We start from the raw sequence: 23017 nt of genomic DNA on the forward strand, positions 1-23017 counted from the left end.
TTTATTACTGAGTTTTGTACCCTCAGCGCCTAGCATGATGCCTGACACACAGGAAATGCTTATTAAACATCCATTAAGTCAGATTGACTCTGGCAAAGGTGGGTGAAAAGGTGAGTCTCTAACATCTGAAATCTTTAAATACAGTCTCTGGAACTTTGAACAGATAATCCAAGGAGGACAGGGTCAGGTCAAACTCTTATCAAACACAGTTTGAACACAGTGTGACTAGCTTCGTTCCTAACAGTAGCATTTGTGTATTTTCGGGAGTTGAGAATCCCTTCAGAGCATCATGAATTTAAACCATTCTGGAATCGCCTGTGAATAAACCAGGGGAATGAATGACTAGTTAGCTAGATAAACACAGCCTGACCATGAGAAAAGCCAACACGTTGCACCCACTGTGAGCTGAGATTCAAATGGGCAGCGGCGTTGTAGACACATGACTAGGCTGCTTCCAGTTCTCCTGCCCAAATCCCAGCATGACACACAACCAGAGCCCGACGTTGGGGTGCCCATTTCTGCACTGCAGCACTTCTTAGAAACTTGAATCATCTAATATCCATGGGGATACTTCCTGAGGGGCAGGACACACCTTGCACACTCCTCTGGCCGTAGGGTACTTCTTCAGTAGAACTTTCTCACCGCCCTCTGGATGTCTGCACCCCCATAGGGATCTGCCCTTCATCACATTCAGTTCCACAGACACCAGTAAGCCCCCCTCCTCCCTGAGCCTGAGGTGGTGTTGCACGTGTGCGAAGGGCTACACGGAGCATGATGGGCAGTCTCTCCCCTTGGGGAGCATCTGGTCTCATGTGGGAGAGAGAAGGCAGAATCAGAGAAGAGGCAGAGCTCAAGCCAGAAGAAGGTCAGCACAGGACAGGTTTCCAAGCAAGGCCAGAAGCTGTGTGGGGGCAGAAAGTGGGAGACAGAGCTTGGGGTGGGGTGGGGTGTTTGTGGGATCAGGGAGACACCCCATGGAAGAGGTGGGCTTTCCCCTGGCAGACAGGAGATGGTGAGGGGAGGGCAGCGTGCCACCGGGGGCAGGAGAGAAGACATACATGGGGAGGCAGGGCAGGGAGTGGTGTAATGGGGAAAAAGCCTGGAAAGGTGGTTTGGGTCACATCACAAATGCCACACCAGGAGTCTGTATTTCACGGAGAACTATGGAAGGTCTTTACGTGGGGGGATGACATAACTAGAGCCACATTTTAGACCATAGAGGCTGGGAGATGTTTCCCTTATACTATGTTAGTCCACATACAACTCTCTAAGAAGATGATTCCAACGTAGTATGAGACACAGCGAGAACACACTGAGCTTCGTGTTTGTGTCAGTCTACGATCTTAGAAGTAGCAGTGGAAAGGTTTTCCAAAGAAGATCTACTTTGTAATTATTAGTGAATATTAAAGATTCATGTATGGCTCTTTCCCATCTTGCAAGATGGCAGGTGAAAAGGCTGAGAAGCCAGATACTAAGGAGAAAAAACCTGAAGCCAAGAAGGCTGATGCTGGCAACAAGGATAAAAAGGTGAAGAAGGTTAAGAAGGGGAAGCCCCACTGCAGCTGAAACCCTGTCCGGGTCAGAGGAATTGGCAGATACTCCCAATCAGCTATGTACTCCAGAAAGGCCTTGTACACGAGGAAGTATTCAGCAGCTAAATCCAAGGTCGAAAAGAAAAACATTAGGGTTCTTGCTACTGTCACAAAACCAGTAGGTGGCAACAAGAATGGTGGTAACTGCGTGGTCAAACTTTGCAAAATGCCTAGGTATTACCCTACTTCCAAGACGTGCCTTGGAAGCTGTTGAGTCACGGCAAAAAAAAAAAAAAAAACCCCTTCAGTAAGCATGTGAGGAAGCTGCTGCCCCCAGCACGCACGGGACCATTTTGATCATCCTCACTGGGCACCAGAGGCAAGAAGGTCGTTTTCCTGAAGCAGCTGGGCCGTGGCTTGCTACTTGTGACTGGGCCTTTGTCCCTCAATCGAGTTCCTCTGCGTAGAACACACCAGAAATTTGTCATTGCTACCTCCACCAAAATCGGTATCAGCGGCGTGAAAATCCCAGAACATCTCACTGATGCTTACTTCAAGAAGAAGCTGTGTAAACCCAGACACCAGGAGGCTGAGATCTTTGACACAGAGAGAGAGAGATCACAGAGCAGCACAAGGTTGATCAGAAAGCTGGGGACTCACAAATTCTGCAAAGAATCAAAGCTGTCCCTCAGCTCCAGGGCGACCTCCGCTCTGTGTTTGCTCTCACAAATGGAATTTATCTGCACAAAGTAGTGTTCTGAACGTCTTGCAGAGAACCTAATTAAGTAACTTGTCCATTTAAAAAAAAATTCATGTATGGAAAGGAAGGTTGACAGGTGGAGTCTACTGTAGCCATCATCTATTGCTATTTAACAGACGCCTAGGATAAACCTAGCAACTTAAAGCCCACATTTATCATCTCACAGTTTTTGTGAGACAGGCGTCCAGGGCTAGCTGAGCCAGGTCCTGTACTTCAGGGTCTCTCACCAAACTGATATCAAGGCATCAGCCGACACCTGGGTTTCATCTGAAGGCTCAGCTGAGGAAGGACCTGCTTCCAAGAGCAAGTGTTGTTGGCAGTATTCAGTTTCTTGAAGGCTGTTGGACTGAAGGGCCACCTCACGTCCTTGCTTCCTTCAGGGCCTGGCTTTTTACAAGACCCGAGGCCACCCTCAGTCCTTGACCACCTGGATCTCTCCCACATGCAGGCCTATTGTATCAAAGCCAGCAAGGGAGAAAGTCTGCTTGTAAGACTTATATAACCTAATCAGTGAAGTGACATGGAGCTGTCTATACCTCACCAACTTCCGAGCACACGCTAAAGTTATGGGAAACTCAGAATTTTTTTTTTAGAGTTCATTTTAAAAAATTCTTCTCTAGCTTCTTTTTAAAGAATATTTATTTATTGCATCAAATCTTTTATTTTTAATTGAAGGATAATTGCTTTATGATATTGTGTAGATTTCTGCCATACAATCACGTTTTAATAATTTTATTCCAAATGAACCTACAGCACTTGGGATCAGTGTGGGAAGCAATGTCTTTTGGGGGAATGGCACAGTCAAGGGTAAATAACTCTGTGTCAATCACTTTTCCGCCATTTTTGCAAGCTGGAACCCTACTGTAAGAAGAGTCTTGGAGCAGGGCAAGTGGTCCCCCTCACCTCAGTGAGCCTCTCTCCACTGCCAGCTGTGACTCTGTCCTGATGACGAAGCCCAGCCAGTCTGCTTTCAGTCAAGCCAGACTCACACAGGTGCTGGGAAAGGACTCTTCTGTTCTGTGCAGATGAAATAAGATACTCTTCCTTCTGTCTGGTCTGGTTCATACCCCTTCCTAGGATAGCTTCCTTCACTTGAAGGTACCAGCCACATTCCTGAAGATAAGAAACCAAATGTTGTTAGGGCTGATTTATGTTTCTTAGAGAAAGAAAGGAAAGACAGGGAGGGTTTTTCTGCATGTAACGGAGGACCGCAGGATTGGCTGGGTCAGGAGATGGCAAGTAAAATCGTGTCTTTGATCTGTAGGTCACCAGTTTATTTAGGGTTGACCCTGAGAAATTCCTTCAAAATAAGTACTTTTGGAATTCTTCCAGAAAAGCTTCAAATCTTAGGGTTATCTTTTTCTTTCTGTTTTGGTAGCGTGTTAGGTTTTATTATTCCCTATGAACTTATGGGTGAGATTTCACCTTAATTTGTTCAAAAACCATCTAGCCACACATAAATGCTCTCCCTGCAAGTGGTAGCATGGGGATCCTGCCAAATATGACCATCGGGATTCCTATTACAACTTCAAGGGAAATGGCTACCCCTCCCAGAGCTGTGGAGTAGAGGGTCTCAAGGTCTTGCTATACAACTTGGCCATTATAGACATCAACAGGGGCTTTTTCCATCAGACTATAGAACCCAGAGGAAATGCCACAGGATATTAAACATGTCAACACCATGTTTTTCAAGAAGAAATGTGAGAAGCTGGCTTTGCTCACCAAGATGGTCACACTCCATCAGTGAGTCAAAGTTGGTCAGGGTCCCTCAGGTTAGTTCCCCGCTGTTGATCCAGACAGCACTGTGGAAAGCACAGCATGTAAACTGTGTTAAACAAAAGAAAAACAGAGAATTTAGAGTGTACTGTCAAATTATCCACATTTTAGTGTTAGGGAAAAACCACCTGAGAGCTGTAAAATGTTTTATTTATTTTTTTTATTTTTTTTATTTTTTAAATTTTAAAATCTTTAATTCTTACATGCATTCCCAAACATGAACCCCCCTCCCACCTCCCTCCCCATAACATCTTTCTGGGTCATCCCCATGCACCAGCCCCAAGCATGCTGCATCCTGCGTCAGACATAGACTGGCGATTCAATTCACATGATAGTATACATGTTAGAATGTCATTCTCCCAAATCATCCCACCCTCTCCCTCTCCCTCTGAGTCCAAATGTAAAATGTTTTAAGGTGTTTGATAGGCTGGAGTGAGGGATGGAGAGTTAAAGTTATATGGGGTTAAGTTTGGGCTTGTGATGCTAAATTTCACCTCAAAAAGAAGCATGCTTTCTCAGAAGTCAATTTTATGATTTGCAACGAAAAGGAAATCAGGTCTCCTTAAAAGGAAGGAAAAGCCAAAGAAGTAGAAAAGTGCAAAGTTCCGGAGGGGAAAGTGGACACTCAGATTCACATTCAGCATAGAAACTATAGTTTCTAATATTTCAAAGCTTTTTACTATGAACTAACACACATTCAGAAAAAGGATAGAACAAAAGTGGGTAATTCAATGATTTGGCAAAAGAACCATGTTAACCATGACCTAAGTGAATAACATTGCCAACTCCCCAGCTCTTCATAACCCTCCCAGCCATCACCCTGTGCACCCACAAGAATTACCACTGTCCACTCTTTTGTGCTAATCACTTCCTCGAGTTCCTTTAAAGTTTTGACACTCATGTGTGCATGAAGAAGTATCATAATCTCAGCTACCTTTTGAACTTCATATATATGGAAACAGGCAGCATGCATTTTTTTTCATGTCTGGCTTCCTTTGCTCAATACGTTTGAAAAAGTAGCTCATGGTGTTGGATTTTTTTGGGGGGGGGATGTTGTATTTTGGATATTAACCCCTTATTAGATATATCATTTGCAAATCTGCATTTATGAGTTTTTATTGTGAATTCATATTCCTTAGAACCTTATTGGAATAATGCATTGAGGTCTGTGTTCAAAGTGAAACTCGCTCAGTCATGTTCGACTCTTTGCAGTCCATGGAATTCTCCAGGCCTCTAGAATATTGGAGTGGGTGGCCTTTCCCTTCTCCAGGGGATCTTCCCAACCCAGGGGTCAAACCCAGGTCTCCCACACTGCAGGTGGATTCTGTACCAGCTGAGCCCTCGAAAGAGGTTTATTCTATCTAGTATCTGGTGGCACATCAACCTGGGTGGGCCAGATATAATTTCTATCTTTAGGCCACACAGAGGGTATAAATATCAATATAAAAGCAGCCTTACTGTTGGGAATTTTCAGAGAAGGGATATTTCATTTCCCCGTAACCCAGAGTCATGTCTGAGATAGTTAAGTACCCCATCAATGTTCCTTTATATAGTGGGTTTTATTGTAGCAGTTGTTACACTTTTCATGGAGGATGGTCCTGGATACAGAGGTTCCCTGAACCAACCTTACTCTGATGGATCCTAGGTTTTACCTCATGTCTCCACGCATGCTCCACCCATTAATACCCAAGTTTACCCCATAGCAATTAGTAGATACTTTCCAGGCACACAGCACCTTTAGCATTTATTGACCTGATTCATGCTGTATGACCAGCAAGAATTTCCCTATTTTCCCACCAATTCAGCTGTCCCTTCAAAAGGAAATTTTATTTCTTTCTTTTTTTGGCCATGCTGCATAGCATGTGGGATCTTAGTTCCCCAACTCAGGGGTCAAACCCACACCCCTGGCAATGGAAATGCAGAGTCTCAACCACTGGACCACCAGGGAGGTCCCTAAAAGAAAATTTTAAATAAATGTCTTATCCAGTATATTTAGTTCTTTTAAATATGGGTTTCTCTGGAAAGCCTTCCTCAATGATCAGTGCAAAAAAAAAAAACAAAAACAAAAAACAAACAAACAGAGGAAAACAACAGAATGGGAAAGACCAGTGATCTCTTCAAGAAAATTAGAGATACCAAGGGAACATTTCATGCAAAGATGGGCTCAATAAAGGACAGAAACGGTAGGGACCTAACAGAAGCAGAACATATTAAGAAGAGGTGGCAAGAATACACAGAAGAACTGTACAAAAAAAGATCTTCATGACACAGATGATCACAATGGTGTGATCACTCACCTAGAGCCAGACATCCTGGAATGTGAAGTCAAGTGGGCCTTAGAAAGCATCACTACAAACAAAGCTAGTTGAGGTGAAAGAATTCCAGCTGAGCTATTTCAGATCCTGAAAGATGATGCTGTGAAAGTGCTGTACTCAATATGCCAGCACATTTGGAAAACTCAGCAGTGGCCACAGAACTGGAAAAGGTCCGTTTTCATTCCAATCCCTAAAAAAGGCAATGCCAAAGAATTCTCAAACTACTGCACAATTGCACTCATCTCACATGCTAGTAAAGTAATGCTCAAAATTCTCCAAGCCAGGCTTCAGCAATATGTGAACCGTGAACTCCCTAATGTTCAAGCTGGTTTTAGAAAAGGTAGAGAAACCAGAGACCAAATTGCCAACATCCGCTGGATCATGGAAAAAGCAAGAGAGTTCCAGAAAAACATCTATTTCTGCTACACTGACTATGCCAAAACCTTCAACTGTGTAGATCACAGCAAACTGTGGAAACTTCAAGAGATGGGAATACCAGACCACCTGACCTGCCTCTTGAGAAATCTGTATGCAGGTCAGGAAGCAACAGTTAGAACTAGACATGGAACAACAGACTGGTTCCAAATAAGAAAAGGAGTATGTCAACGTTGTATATCGTCACCCTGATTATTCAGCTTATATGCAGAGTTCAGTTCAGTTCAGTTCAGTCGCTCAGTCATGTTTGACTCTTTGCGACCCCATGAATTGCAGCACACCTCATGAGAAATGCTGGGCTGGATGAAGCACAAGTTGGAATCAAGACTGTTGGGAGAAATATCAATAACCTCAGATATGCAGATGATACCACTTTTATGGCAGAAAGTGAAGAAGAACTAAAGAGCCTGGTGAAAAAGTTGGCTTAAAACTCAACATTCAGAAAACTAAGATAATGGCATCCAGTCCCATCACTTCATAGATGGGGAAACAGTGACAGACTTTCTCTTTTGGGGCTCCAAAATCACTGCAGATGGTGATTGCAGCCATGAAATTAAAAGACACTTACTCCTTGGAAGGAAAGTTATGACCAACCTAGATAGCATATTAAAAAGCAGAGACAATACTTTGCCAACAAAGGTCCATCTAGTCAAGGCTATGGTTTTTCCAGTAGTCATGTATGGATGAGAGTTGGACTATAAAGAAAACTGAGAGCCAAAGAGTTGATGCTTTTGAACTGTGGTGTTGGAGAAGACTCTTGAGAGTCCCTTGGACTGCAAGGAGATCCATCCAGTCCATTCTAAAGGAGATCAGTCCTCAGCGTTCATTGGAAGGACTGATATTGAAGCTGAAACTCCAATACTTTGGCCACCTGATGCAAAGAACTGACTCATTTGAAAAGACCCTGATGCTGGGAAAGATTGAGGGCAGGAGGAGAAGGGGACGACAGATGGTTGGATGGCATCACCGACTCAATGGACATGAGTTTGGGTAAACTATAGGAGTTGGTGATGGACAGGGAAGCCTGGTGCACTGCAGTCCATGAGGTTGCAAAGAGTTGGGCATGACTGAGCAACTGAACTGAACTGGATGTCTAATCAATGAGACTGTTAGCAATTGACGTTGATATTTATTTTATTGTACTTTGTTCCAAATGTACTTTACTGTTATAGAAATGAATAATGCTGCTGCTGCTGCTGCTAAGTCACTTCAGTTGTGTCCAACTCTGTGGGACTCCAGAGATGGCTGTCCACCAGGCTTCCCTGTCCCTGGGATTCTCCAGGCAAGACAACTGGAGTGGGTTGCAATTTCCTTCTCCAATTCATGAAAGTGAAAAGTGAAAGTGAAGTCGCTCAGTCGTGTCTGACTCTTAGCAACCCCATGGACTGCAGCCTACCAGGCTCCTCCCTCCGTCTATGGGATTTTCCAGGCAAGAACAGTAGGTAATTATTAATACTAGTAATACTTCAGCAATTTCCAAATACAGGTATCAGAATCACCTTTGGAGCTTGAAAAAAAAACAACAACAACAACAACAAAAACAACATTTGCTCAGGCCTAGGGGATCTAAATCTCCAAGATTTGAATCTACGATTTTTGTTTTCTGTAAAATTCTTTAGTTGGTTCTGATTCACAGCCCTGGTTAAAAATTCGTCATGGTTTTAAAAAAACCCACTAGACAACTCACTGAACACAGCGGGGGCTTGAATCCAAGAATTCTGACTCTAATATTTCTCCCTTCCCCTCTCTGAACTGATTTTGAAACTAATTGAGAGACTGATGCTAGACTCGGACAGATGGAAATCAAAATCTCAACTTCATTATTTCTATGTGTCATCACATTTGGGCCTTCTGATATTTCTCCTGAATTTTAGCTCTTGGACAAGAAGATTAGAACTATAGACCAGATCCATTCTCACCATACCTTTAGGGAGAGGAGTGCTATCTCTCAGACAAGCCTGGGCCTTGACTTTTTGTGTCTCCATTGAGAGTAGGGGTGGGAAGAGAATACACCCTCTCTTTTGGCAGAAAAGTAAGAAGGGGGAAGGGGGGAAAGGCAGAAGGAGGGTTGAACTTGTCTAGTTCCTTAAGTCATTACTGCACTGAAATAAATGTGGGGTGCAGAGATACCAAATTATTCCTCCTATTCTTTTCCTTCCGAGCAAGTGGAACAGAAATTCTTTCTTCTAAGGAAAACTAAGGATGGGTGAATAAGTGTTCCTTCCAACAGCTCCTACATCTGATGCCATTTTCCCCATCAATATCTCCCTTAAAACCAACCAAGAGGGGACTTTGCCCTGGCCTTTCACTTTGATGGGCCCTTCTCCATCGCTCCTACATATACCCCTCACTCATGGGACCAAGGAGACATGCCCATCCAGAGCCTGTGCTACCCCCACCTTCTAGGCCATGCTCAGATAACTGAGATCCAAAAGTCTCCTGCCCAAATGCACAAAGCCTGCATCACGGGGCTGTGCAGACCTCTTGTCTAGGCCCATATTCCTAAAGGTAGAGCGGCCTCTAGTCTGTGCACCCCTAGGTCTGTGTAGATCGCAAGAAACTGTGCAAAATTCTTAAAGAGATGGGAATAAGACCACTTAACCTGCCTCCTGAGAAACCTGTATGGAAGTTAAGAAGCAACAGTTCGAACTTGACATGGAACAGCAGACTGGTTCAAAATTGGGACAGGAGTACGTCAAGGCTGTATATTGTCGCCCTGCTTATTTAACTTATACACAGAGTACATCATGCGAAATGCTGGGCTGGACGAATCACAAGCTGGAATCAAGACTGAAGAAGAAATATCAACAACCTCAGATATGCAGATGATACCACTCTAACGGCAGAAAGAGAAGAACTAAAGAGCCTCTTCATGAAGGTGAAAGAGGAGGGTGAAAAAGCTGGTTGAAAACTTAACATTCAAAAAACTAAGATAATGGCATCCAGCCCCATCACTTCATGGCAAATAGATGGGGGAAAATGTGTCAGATTTTATTCTCTTGGGCTCCAAAATTATCGCAGTGACTAGAGCCACAAAATTAAAAGACGCTTGCTCTTTGGAAGAAAAGCTATGACAAAACTAGACAGCGTTTTAAAAAGCAGAGACATCACTTTGCTGACAAAGGTCTGTATAGTCAAAGCTATGGTTTTTCCAGTAGTCATGTACAGATGTGAGAGGTGGACCATGAGGAAGGCTGAGTGCTAAAGAATTGATACTTTCAAACTGTGGTGCTAGATAAGATTCTTGAGAGTCCCTTGGATGGCAAGGCAATCAAACCAGTCAATCCTAAAGAAAATCAACCCTCACTGGAAGAACTGATGCTGAAGCTCCAATACTTTGGCCACCTGATGCACAGAGCCAACTCATTGGAAAAGATCCTTGCTGGGAAAGACTGAAGGCAGAGGAGAAGGGGACGACAGAGAATGAGATGGTTGGATGGCATCACCGACTCAACGAACATGAGTTTGAGCAAGCTCCAGGAGATGGTGAAGGGAAGCCTGGCATGCTGCAGTTCAGGCACTTGCAAAGAGTCAGACATAGCTTAGCGACTGAACAACAGCAACTTCTGAAGAGCAGCACTGTAAGTGTGTGTGATAGACCTGAGAGTGTGCTGGGGTGAGCACACCTGTGCACATGAGGCCTTGCAGAGCAGGGAGCACTGAGGGAGGGCCAGCTCTCCCATGAGCGACCTGCTTCTGGCCTGGAATTCTGAGGTCTGAATATTCTAAGTTAAAATATACCCTGACATTGTAAGTCAATTAGTCTTCAATTTTTAAAAATGCTCTTACAGAATTAATATTGTTAAAATGACTATGCTACCTAAGGCAATTACAGATTCAATACTACCCCAATCAAATTACCAGTGGCATTTTTCACAGAACTAGAACAAGTCATTTTAATAATTCCATGGAAGCATAAAATGCCCCATATAGCCAAAACAATCGAGAAAGAAGAACAGAGCTGGAGGAATCACACTCCCTGACTTCAGACTATATTACAAAGCTATAGTCATCAAAACAGTATAATACTGGCACCAAAAAATGGACACAGATCAATGGAAGAGAACAGAAAGCCCAGAAATAAACCCACATACTTATGGTCAATTAATCAATTACAGAGGAGGCAAGAATATACAATGAAGAAAAAGCAGTCTCTTCAGTAAGTGGTGCTGGGAAAACTGGTACATGTAAAAGAATGAAATCAGAACATTCTCTGTAACACTATATACAAAAATAAACTTACAATGCATTTAAGACCTAAACGGAAGACCGAATATTATAAAAGTACTAGAGGAATACATATGCAAAACACTTTTTGACATAAACTGCATAAGTTTTAAAATCCATCTCCTAAACCAAAGGAAACAAAAGCAAAACCAAACAAACGGGACCTAATTAACCTTAAAAGTGGCTGCAAAGGAAAAAAAAAAATCTACTGAATGGGAGAAGATATTTGCAAATGATATAACCAATAAAGGGTTAATATCCAACATATATAAACAGTTTATACATTAAATTTTTTTTTAATAGGCAGATCTGTATAGATATTTTTCCAAAGAGGACACATGAAGATGGCCAGTAGCTCATCAGATGCTGAGCACATGAAAAATGCTCAGCATTGCTAATCATCAGGGAAATGCAAATCAAAACAAGATATCAACTTACACCCGTCAGAATGGCTATCATTAGAAAGACCACAAATTACAAACGTTGGCAAGAATGTGAAGAGGGGACCCTTGCACACTGTTGGAGGAAATGTAAATTGGTGCAGCCATTGCAGAAAATAGTATGGAAGTTCCTCAAAAAACTGAAAATAGAGCTACCATATGACCCAGGAATTCCACTCCTGGGTACACCTTGAAAAAAACAAAAACATAAACCACTAATTCAAAAAGATACATTTTCCCCCCCACCATCATGTTCATCAGTTCAGTTCAGTCGCTCAGTTGTGTCCGACTCTTTGCGACCCCATGAATTGCAGCACGCCAGGTCTCCCTGTCCCTCACCAACTCCCAGAGTCCACCTAGACCCATGTCCATCGAGTTGGTGATGCCATCCAGCCATCTCATCCTCTGTCGTCCCCTTCTCCTCCTGCCCCCAACAGCAGCATTATTTACAATAGCCAAGGAATGAAACAACCTATGTGTCCATCAGCAGATAAATGGGATACTGCTGCTACTGCTGCTAACTCGTTTCAGTCGTGTCCGACTCTGTGCGACCCCATAGATGGCAGCCCACCAGGCTCCCCTGTCCCTGGGATTCTCCAGGCAAGAATACTACTCAGCCATAAAAAAGAATGAAATCTTGCCATATGTAGCAACATGAATGGATTTGGAGGGGATTATACTAAGTGAAATAAGTTAGAGAAAGACAAATATTGTATAATATCCACTCATATGTGGAATCTAAAAAATAAAATAAATTAGTGAATAAAACAAAGCAGCAGCAGTCTCACAGATACAGAAAACAAATTAGTGGTTACCAGTAGGGAGAGTGAGTGGAGAGGGGCAATATATAGGTAGGGGGAACAAAGGGTTATTATGGGATTATATGAAATCATGTATTTGAAACATCTGAAAACTGTAAAGCACTATAGAATTTAAATAATCTGTCATTCAACAAAAAATTTTAATAATAAAAAAAATTTAAGTGTCCTCCCAAATCAGTATGAAAGAATATCTGTTAAGACCAAAAGACAAAACAAATTTTATTTAACTGTTTCTTAGCTTGATTTATAACTTTTAAATAATTTAGATACATGGTATGTGGGCCTCCATTTATACTTTGGCTTGAAGCTTTACCATGTCAAAGGCAGGCCTACTTTCATGTACTTAATTATAAAGCTTAATTATATTTTTTTAAAAAGCCTATTTCTTCCTCTCTCTCAGATGTATATGTGCATGGTTGTATAGGAAATAGTCTAGAAGAATATGCAGGAAAATGTTAATATGGTTATCTCCTACAGGGGCGGGATTTGGGGTGATTTAACATTTTTCTTCTAGTTTATTTGTCTTTGTTAATTTTTGGACAGAGAATATGGAAGGAACACGTGTTTAACTTATTAAAGGGGGGAGGTGAACATCAGGCGTGCCTACACCCCCTGCCCTCCCTAGCCAAATAGATAACCTTGTTTCTACTGGTTAGGAAGCCAGTTGGGGGAACCACTGAGCATGTGAAGCATGCGCTAGTCCTGCTGCTGATACATAATTTTTTGTGAAAAAGAACCGTGGGGGCATAAACAGGTTTTCTGGCCAGATGGTTGTAAAAATCCCAAGACAGTTTTGATCAACACTGGCACCAGACATCATATAGACCCAACTGATTTCAGTAAGTAGTGATGAAGGGCACACAGAAGATGGAAAAAAATTCTGCAGCATTATTTCTCAAGCTCTAGGTCATGACCCCAAGGGATTATGGAAACTGAAGCCAAGTTGCTGGACGCCCACCCAGGGACTCCACCAGTCCCTGGGACTCGAAAGACCATCCACAATGCCCCTTTCTCTTGACTCTAACAAGAACTAATTGTGCTCAGTTGCTCACAAAACACTGTGCACACATCAACTGATATGACCCCTACAGCAATTCTGTCTGGTCTGTAGGCTGTTCACATTTTATAGCTGAGAATGTAACAGAATGTAATAGAGGCCGAAAGAGGTTCAGACGCTCAGGTGTGGTCACAACTGGGAAGCGGGTGAAGTTGGGACTTAAATCTAGGTCTTTTCACCCCAAGTTCATCCTAGGGAGTCAATTCCCCATTTCTCCATTGTTTTACCTCTTTTCTGCCTTGTCTGCCTACTTACTCTCCCTTGTCACGATTTCTCTCTCCGTTTCCTAGCACCAACCCAAGAAATCCCAATGATAAGAAATTAATTTTGTTTCTTTCATTTCGTAAAAGCCTACCAGTCTTTCCTTCTTCCCTTCCTATTTGCACTTGCAGCCCAGAAATGTGGAAAGTTTGCAATGAAAATTGCTGAGAATCAACACTTTTGCATCATGGTCCCGCAGCACTAAACGTCATTAAGCTCCAAACTGGAGACCAGAAAAGGTTATATCAATGCTTATTACCAAGTGCTTTCTAAGACACTCTTATTTGTATTTCTATTATTATTATTATTTTTTTTATTTTCAAAGCACTTCTATATGCATCTTCTCAACTTATCTTGCAATAACATCTCTGTCACATGGATCCCTGACAGGCTACAGAGAGGCCAAGCTCTTCCTCAAGTCCCACAGTAATCGTCTTCCAAGATTCTCTCTGAGCAGCATTGTGTAATAATGTCTGTATGCCTAGAGATGCTCACATTCATTTGCACCCTCAGTCTGGAAAAAGCTAGCAATGCATGGCATTACCTCCTCTCACCCCTTTCTGGCAACACCACCACAAAAAGATTCAAAAAAGGCTGATACTTACTGTTCAGAGGACCACTTTCATAATCTCAGCTTTCCGCTTCACAGTCCTTGGCAGGGGTCCCTCTTCATAGATACAATGTTGGCATAGGGCCAAGAGACGGTGTGGTTGACTCACAGGTCACTGCAGTTTATAAGAAGTCAGAATAATAGACAGGAAAGCAGATCTGACATCACTGGCAAGGGAAAAATTTGAATGTTGTGCAAAGTGAACTAATTACATCTAGCTCTGAATAGTGTGGGAGGAGTGAAGACCTTGTTGGACAAGGCCAAACGCGAAAAGGTCCGCATATAAAGTCTAACCACTCTAAAAGTTTACAAATCTCCTCAAAATTGACATAAACTTGTAATTTATCCTAAAGTCAAAGGGAAAAATAAGATCTGCTCAAACGAACTCTATTAACCACTTTATTGACCAGGGTGGAAAAGAAGGAGCTTTATAATAAAGTAATGAGAACATGCACACACAATTGGTTTATAAACTGGCTTTGCTGTGAGCTGCATATCCTGAGTAAAAAGTACCTCTTTGTCCACTGAGCTACTGCAATATAAAAAAGGAAAATAAAAAATTTCAAGATAAGCTCAGCTTTTATAGTCCACTTGTTGAAAACCTAGTGCAGCTACAACTATTATTAGGCCTTGGTCTGTGAAAGACTCGCTAAGAGTTAAAAGCAAGCCAGCACTACCTTTACCCCATAAGGGATTACTCTTTTATTGGCATAGTCTTGGGATTAGTGGAAATGTCTGTCTAATGAATGCAGCTACTATATTTGAGCACATGCCTGAATAAGCTGCCTGTTGACTGAAACCTATCTATTTATAAGCACTTCTGCATGTTGTGAAAAATCCATCTGTACCACCACAGCATGGCGCCCACCGTCTGAATAAAGGCTCTTTGCCTTTTCACTATAGAGCCCGTTGAATGAACAGGCAGAAATGAAGTGTGCTGCATCCACTTAGCAGGTTTTATTCCTCACTCTTGGCCAGTAAAGCAGGGTTACCTTATCTAAACAGCAATTTAGATGAATGGGGATGTTAGACAAACAGAAGTGGGGAAAAAAAGAATACTTTTCATGGGACTCACCTAGGGTTTTAACCTAGGAGACTTATCATAATTTGGATAAATGGTCACAAATAGCCCAAACTAGCCAAACTTCTTATGTCACAACGTTTGCATGTAGTCTGGAAAGTAGGTAGATTTACTACACATACTCGATACCATTTCTTCTTTACACTTCTACTATAGTTGTTAACAGAAACAAGTAAAGCACGAAGAGAAGAGCCTTGGCACACAAATAAGTCAAAGCAAGCTTTTGATGTTTGGGGTCTTCATTACTGTACTGAGGCTCCACTTGATGTAAGGCAAAGCTCTCCACCTCCACATGGGAACCTCAAAGTCCACTCTGGGATACTGTAGTTCCGAATCTACTACTCTAGGTCCCATCCCTCATCACACACCCTGTGGCTCTACACCTCAGATGTACCAACTCTCCAAGCTTCCTGAGTTTTGGGTGTGGGTGTAAAGAAGAGATTTCTTATTCCATTGGGGTTTAGTTAACTCTTCTGCAATCAGGGTCCCCATTTACCATGCTTCTCTCGTGGCTCAGAATCTGGTAAAGAATCTGCCTGCAATACAGGAGACCCAGGATCAATCCCGGGTTGGGAAGCTCCTCTGGAGAAAGAAATAGCAACCACTCCGATATTCTTGCCTAGAGAATCCCATGGATAGAGGAACCCATTGGGCTACAGTCCATGAGGTTGCAAAGAATGGGACACAACTGAGTCACTAACACACTTTTCACTTTACTATGCTGTCTTTTTGGAAAAAGGCTAACAAAAGATTTATTAAAATAAAGACCAAATAACCCTAAATAATCTTAATAGACCACAGGCAATCATTAACTAAGACTCCACAGAATTTCTCTCCTTGAAAAACTTTATAAACAATGACAAGCAAACCTTCCATGAGTTGCACTATTGGGAAGAGAAAACTGAAATCAGCTGACTACTGGAGCCTTTTTCTGGCCTCAACATAGTAAGAGAATGCAGGATTTAGCAGTCTTTGAATTCCAGCTATTTCTCTTTCTAGAGTTTGTGACTTTTAGTTTCCCGGTGATATCACAAACCTTCAGAGTACTAAGTGGAAACTCAATAAGTATTATTCATACTGTGGGAACTCAATAAAGATCAGAGGATAATATCTGTTATATATTTTAGTTGACAAAACAAAAAAGTAATTCTGAAGACAAATGTATTAAGACTAAAAAACCAAAGCTGAAATTTATAATTTCATTTGGAAACAGCAAATATTTAAATCATAACATAGCAATACAGAGCACCAAAGACCCTATAGGAAATGAAATATAGCTGTTTAAACAGATACTGTGTTACTGACTCTGCAGCTAGGTTAAAGTGCTATAAGTGATATTAAGAACTTGATAGGAGGTACTATTATCACAACAGTTATTCTACAGATGGAAAAATTAAGTACCAGAGTGTTAAGTATCAAGTGTTAGGAGGTGGTAGAGACAAGGTTTTGTTAAAACTCAAGTTTTTCCTACTTTACCATAGTCATCCACCCAACACCACAACATTTCCTTTAACTATGTTAAACATTCACTTAACATTCACTCACCTAGTAAGATTACTAAACAACTAATAGGTCTGTATCTTTAAAAGAAGGTACCTAATAGCTCTTTTGTGAAAACAATCCAAGAAAAAAGAGGTGTAGGGCAGCTTCTGGAGATTTTGGTTCACTATAGCATCTGAGAACAGACTGGAAGGCAACAATCCTTTAGTGACTTGGTTAGTGACAATTCACATTTACCAGCACCATTCTACCTTCAACCCAAAGAAAGCAAACTGAGAACTAAAAATCTGGAAATTCCTCTTCAATCTTCTACTTAATTCCTAAAATCTTTACCCTTTTCAGTACTAGTCTTCTATTGGGATTCATAGCTAGACACTAATAAAAAGGTTTTAATCTTAAAATCTCATTCCTTCTATCCAACCATCCATCTATCCACTCACTCCTCAATGGCTCCCATAAAAGGCACAAGTGGACATTTAACTTTAACCCATGCTACCGCACCATCTTATTGTTCTTTTTCATAGTTACTGTGTCTCCTCAAGAGAAACTGCTTTGAGACATATATCAACAGTTTTGTTTTGTTTTTTAAGGCCAATATGATACTAGAAAAGTGAACCATATGGTTAAGGAAAAGAAGCACTGCTAAGCATTTATAACCAAAATTCACTGATGAGAGTTTCTTAAAGTTTTTTTTTTAATGTTCAGAATACTTACATTCTGTATTTTTAAATTTCCAAAGGCAGCAGAAAGTCACACAGCAGTAAGGAATAGAAATTATTCACATTTTATAAATAAGAACATGGAAAATAGCAAGGGTCAATGACTTATGCATAGGACCGAACATTCAGCAACCAAAGCCAGGACTACAAATTCCTTACTATGACTTTTGAAGTAAGATTATTAAATTCAGCTGCTGCCTTCAATATTTGTTTCCATAGACATTACTATGAAAACATTTTACTTTGGCATTTTTGTAATATGGCACCATTTATAGCTGTCTTCACTCATCATAACCTTATTAAATAACCATCTTTAAGGCTGGCAGTATGCACAATGAGGAGGGTCAGTCCGGTTACTAGTGGCTAATGGTTGAGTCAAGATTTGAGTTATGTCATTTTTTTTCTCTCATTTTCCTGATTTAGAAGTTAAACCATACCCATATTCCTAATTTAGCCAAGTCTGTATCTTTCTGACCCAAATACAAAATCTCAAGAAGTGTAAAGGTTTCCATCATCAAACGTACTCTTTTATCACTTTTGGATAATATACCAGCCAATCTAATGATTCCACAAACTTGCAGTGTGTGATTTTTTTCCCCTGTTTAGACTTTTTCCAGAGAATGATCTAATTCATTTTAGGCTGAGAGAGAATAAACTCCATGCTAAAAAGAAAACTACATTTTCCCCTCTCTTTGTGCTGAAATACTTCAAGAATAATAAAAACAGTGAATTCAACTGTAATTAAGCCTAAAGAAAGAGGAAAGGAACATTTTATTTAATGTATTTCACAAAGTTCAAGCATTTGGAAAAAATCACAAAAGAATGTTAGCCATACAAGAAAAATTTATTTAAAAAATCACTATCTTGAGTTTCAGATACACAGATATAAAAGAAATTCTAGAAAGTGAAAACACCTTTTCCAGAAACTGTTCCCAGGATGGTCAATACTGATTTCGAAATTGGTTGCTTAGGTCTTGAAGCTCTGTCACCAAGGTGTCCATAGCTGCTATTTCATCAGCTAATTCCCTGGCAACTTCTCCACTTGCCGCGTCTGTAAAAAGTTGCTGCAGCATAAAGAACAAAGCAGAACTATCAAAACAATGACCATCTCTTTAAAGAAACACAGACACAGAGTACAGAATTGAAATTCCCTTTGTATAATAAAAACACAACATTATAGCAGCAACAGTCGTGTTTGTTCCATTCACCATCCTGGAAATGAACAAGCGGCAGCAATGGACGAATCCAACAACATGCTTCAACTTGCAAATTCAAATGGGTTCTCCTCTTGGAAGTGGTTATCCTGAGTATTGATTATATTATTCATTTCAGTGTCATAAGACGGTCTTTGGATAAACAGACATTATTCATCGAAACAAAACAAATCTATTCGTTGTGTATACAAGCAAAACAAATACATTTTATATTCAAGTTCATATAAATCATACTCTTTACACTATTTGAAAATTAATTATGGCTTAGGACTCAGAGGCCACAACAATCATCAAGACTGGGTAAAAACAAAAAAGTTCAGCACATTAAAACGAAAGTGAGCTCCTTCTGTAAAAGGAATTGCTTTGGGGTGGGGGAATACTGCTGCATCCTTCAGTAACACCACCACGGCTGGCACATTCTGGAATGCCTTTCTAGGAACTGCCTGCTGAGTCAGTACAGGCACCCAGGAAAACTAGCTTCAGGATTTTATGACCACATTGTGTGTGTGTGTGTGTTTTAATCAGAAATGTAATTTACTCAGCTTACCGTCTATCTTTTTCATCACACTTGAGATTATTTGTTTACAAAAATCAAACTTATCATTAAAATATGACTATTTGCCACCACCACCACCACAGATGACAGCAATCATTCTGACAGCTATTCTAAAAGGGGAATCCTGAAGATGTTCTGAGTGAAGGCGTCATCACCATGATAAGCTTAGAGTTTCCTACAGTGGTTTATGGAGCACAGAGCTGTTTTGTAAAGCTTTGCCACATAACTGTGTAGTCACGTCTTACACAGCATTTCACAACAGACTGCCATACCAACCGCTGTGATGTGATCAGTAGAAAAAACACCTCTGAGCAAAGTAACTTGGACTTACATGGCATATTTATTTTTACTAAGAATTACAGCGCTTGTAAATCATCACAAATCTGCCTCACTTCCCTATAAAGTAAGGAGGAAGCAGAGAGAAACTGAGGCTTAGGCAGAAAAGAAAAATTTGCTGAGGGTCCCATGGAGCGTAAGTGCTGTATCTGCTCTGTCTCCAGGCTCTCTGGCATTCTCACCAACTGCCCTCATGCCACCTACTCCCCACCCTCACTGCCCTGGCAGCAAATCTGTACAAGGATGGGGTGCTGAGGGTTGAGGAATTACCCTGTCCTGGCTGAACAAGAACTGGATGACTTTAGGTGAGTTTCTAGGTTCTACCTAGGAGTTTATTTCCATGATGTGCCAGGCCTGGCAGGAAAGGACCAGAGATTCATGCGAACTGAGCCTATTATTTAACACAGTTATCCTGAGTCATTTTCACTTTTTAAAGTGTTCTGGAAAAGTGTTCTTTTGGAAGGCAATTCTTTTTAGCAAATCCAATTTGTTATAAAGCAGAAAAGTAAAAATGATTTACTACAAAATCAGGGGCTCCCAAATATTATATGCAAAAAGGTGCTTTCAAAGGAGGTATTGGGAAGCAATTTTTCCCATTTTTGGATAATCCAGTTGAGATCTAATGAGAACAAAATCTATACACAGATGTTCTGAGGCCTCATTTTCAATGTCTGGAATTCCACAATATGAATGGATTGGACAGTACAGACAAGACTGTTTAAGTCAGGCTTCCCTGGTGGCGCAGGGGTAAAGAATCTGCCTACCAATGCAGGAGACATGGGTTCCATCCCTCGTCCAGGAGGACCCCACATGCCACAGAGCAATCAAGCCGGTGCACTACAGCTACTGAGCCTGTGCTCTAGAGCCTGGCAACCACAAATACTGAAGCCCATGTGCCCTGGAGCCCCTGCTTTGCAACAAGGAAAGTCACTGCAGTAAGACGCTCGAGCAGCGCAACTAGAGAGTGGCCCCCTACTCACTGCAACCAGAGGAAAGCGTGTGCATCAGTGAAGACTCAGTGCAGCCAAAAATAAATTAGTAAAATTACATTGCAAAAAGACTACTGAAATCATATATAAGCGTAGGTTTATGTATAATTAATATATTATAAGCTTTGCACAGAGAAGAGAAATTTGTGGAGTACATCCTGAATAAATAAACAATTATGGGTAAGTTGATGACCTCACCGAAACTAGGAAACTGAGCTCCTAATTTGGGAATAAGAGTCACAAAAAAAGTTTGCTACCTTGACCTTATTTAAGAGAGCTCCTGCAGCTTTCTGAGAGACACATAATCTGAAGCTGTGCTGTCAAACTGCGAGAAAATACAGTTCTCCCAGATTATAGAAACCTGGTTCCAGCAGGCACACTCATTAAGATAGCAAATGAGTTAATAATCTACACAGAGGCAAAAATGCTGCTCTGATCTGAAAAGATTAAGCAATTAATAAAAATGCACTCTCTGGAAAGGTCTTTACCTGTGTCCAAAAGTGACCTTCACATGCCATGAATTTGGCTCTCAGAAGTAAGTTAAAATTAGCTGCAACCCAAGGTTAAAAAGGGAAGGCAAATAAAGATTAGAAAAGAAAGTGCTAATTTGTACTAGAAGTTGTATTACTTCAAATTTTGTTCCCAGGGGTATACTCCAAACCTAGTTTACATGTTAGAACTACCTGAGAAACTGAATACAGATTTCCCAGGCTCTGTCCCAAACCTGATCTGTCATAGGTAGAGCTGTGGAGTCCAGTCTCCTCAAGAGCTCCCTCACGACTCTCAGCTGTCTCCCTCCTAGCGCCGGTTCACAGGGTGGTATTTGTAAACTGACAGCATATGTTTTAGTTGTCAAACCTGAGTTTGACATCTACCTTAACATTTTTGTCAAATCCATACATCACCTACTTAATATCTGTCTCTAAATAAATTTTTTTATTTAAATAAAAGTATTTTTTAAGGAAAACATTAGAACACTACTGTAAATAGAAAATAAGCAATAATATCATGAAATTATAGATTTGACTGCTACTTACACTTTTTCTAATATGCACTGAAATAAATATATATTAAAATAACAACATCTACCCAAGTGCTACTAGTGGTATATATGCCACATTTGGGGAAAAAGTGATGTAAGTAGAAGAGCACTGTTTAATTTAAAGAAAGCATCAAGAGCGGGATTATAAATATTAATTTCAAAGATTCCTAAGTTACCTGTGAGTAGGGTGGTTTAGTCAGTAGGTCAATGATCTCCTCACCAGCACAACCACCTGGGGGCTAATATCTAAAATATAATGGGAGGGACTCCCCCGGAGGTACAGTGGATAAGAATCCTCCTGCTATTACAGAGGACACAGGTTCAATCCCTGCTCTGGGAAAATTCCACGTGCCTCAGGACCACAAAGCCTGTGTACCACTGCGGAGCTTGTGCTCTAGAGCCTAACACCAATGAGGCCTGCGCACCTAGAATCCATGCTCCACAAAGGGAAGACACTGTAACGAGAAGCCACACACCACAACAAAGAACAGCCCGCACTCGCTGCAAGCAGAGAAAGCCCGTGCAAAGAAACAAAGACCCAGCACAGCCAAAAATAAATAAACAAAATTTAAAAATAAAATAAAACGTGGGCCTAAAGTTTTCCCTCATGTAAAGAAAACTTAAGAGCAGCTGGCTGACATCAAAAACTTTTTTTTCCTATGATAATTCTAAATACTTCACATTTCACTCTCACCTTTGCTTTAGATAATAAGCCCCGTAAATTGAGTCGAACTGAAGACAGCACTTGTATAGCCTCCTGGGGACTAGATTTGTTTTTACTGCATTTAATAGCCACTGGAAGATAAATACATGGAAAACATCCATTAAAAATTGATAATGATGATAATTTAAAGGCACAAAATCCAATTATTTCATTAGCATTTTATAGTAACAGACTTTAGAAATGCTTCTACATGGAAAGTCTTTATTTTAGTAAAAGGAAAATAAGTTATGTGCATAATTTTCCCTTTTATCCCTTAAAAAGGATAATTTATTGCTCAAAGGAGACTTTTGAGGAAAATGAGTGTTTTCTGGTGAGTTATAGACTGTTGGGAATAGACTCTAAAAAAGCACAAAAGCACAGATTATTGAAATTAGGCAGAGACAAGATGCCCACACAAAAACAGATGTAGTTCATCTTAACATGGCTTCCCAAAGTACCGTGTCCCTGGTGGGGACTCACAATTGCCAATGACACCAGCCCAGGGAAGTGACATGCCAGATACTCATAGCTCAATTCTCACTGTATTTCCATACTTGGGGCTTGTATCACCACTCTGGAAGAAGAGATGTCAACAACCCAGGTGCCTGCATTTAGGGAAGGTGAGCATGACCAGGCTCTCTGG

At 41.0% G+C, this 23017-nt stretch overlaps 1 protein-coding gene, 1 long non-coding RNA gene and 1 pseudogene across 4 annotated transcripts in view; 1 reads left to right on the forward strand and 2 right to left on the reverse strand.

Annotated features, from left to right (window-relative positions):
* Positions 1-1438: 1438 nt before the first annotated feature.
* Positions 1439-2293, forward strand: LOC138438140 (large ribosomal subunit protein eL6 pseudogene; annotated as a pseudogene).
* Positions 2294-2916: 623 nt separating this feature from the next.
* LOC138437056 (uncharacterized) lies at positions 2917-16170 on the reverse strand. The gene is made up of 3 exons (XR_011255746.1): positions 14230-16170; positions 4015-4117; positions 2917-3405 (listed from the first exon to the last, which is right to left on the reverse strand). It is a non-coding gene; the product is annotated as an uncharacterized lncRNA (long non-coding RNA).
* A 2189-nt stretch (positions 16171-18359) lies between these two features.
* Positions 18360-23017, reverse strand: part of TTC27 (tetratricopeptide repeat domain 27) — a 181107-nt gene continuing 176449 nt past the window's right edge. For all 3 annotated transcript variants that reach the window (XR_011255745.1, XM_069583602.1, XM_069583600.1), the window contains exons 19-20: positions 22366-22466; positions 18360-18598 (exon numbers count right to left, since the gene is read on the reverse strand). Coding sequence is in view for 2 of the 3 variants with exons in the window: in XM_069583602.1 (XP_069439703.1) it covers positions 18476-18598; positions 22366-22466 (224 nt within the window). In the remaining variant the exon portion in view is untranslated. The remainder of the gene's footprint in view (positions 18599-22365; positions 22467-23017) is intronic.

The sequence above is a fragment of the Ovis canadensis genome, chromosome 3 (genome assembly GCF_042477335.2).
Source record: "Ovis canadensis isolate MfBH-ARS-UI-01 breed Bighorn chromosome 3, ARS-UI_OviCan_v2, whole genome shotgun sequence".
NCBI classification, from domain to species: Eukaryota; Metazoa; Chordata; class Mammalia; order Artiodactyla; family Bovidae; genus Ovis; species Ovis canadensis.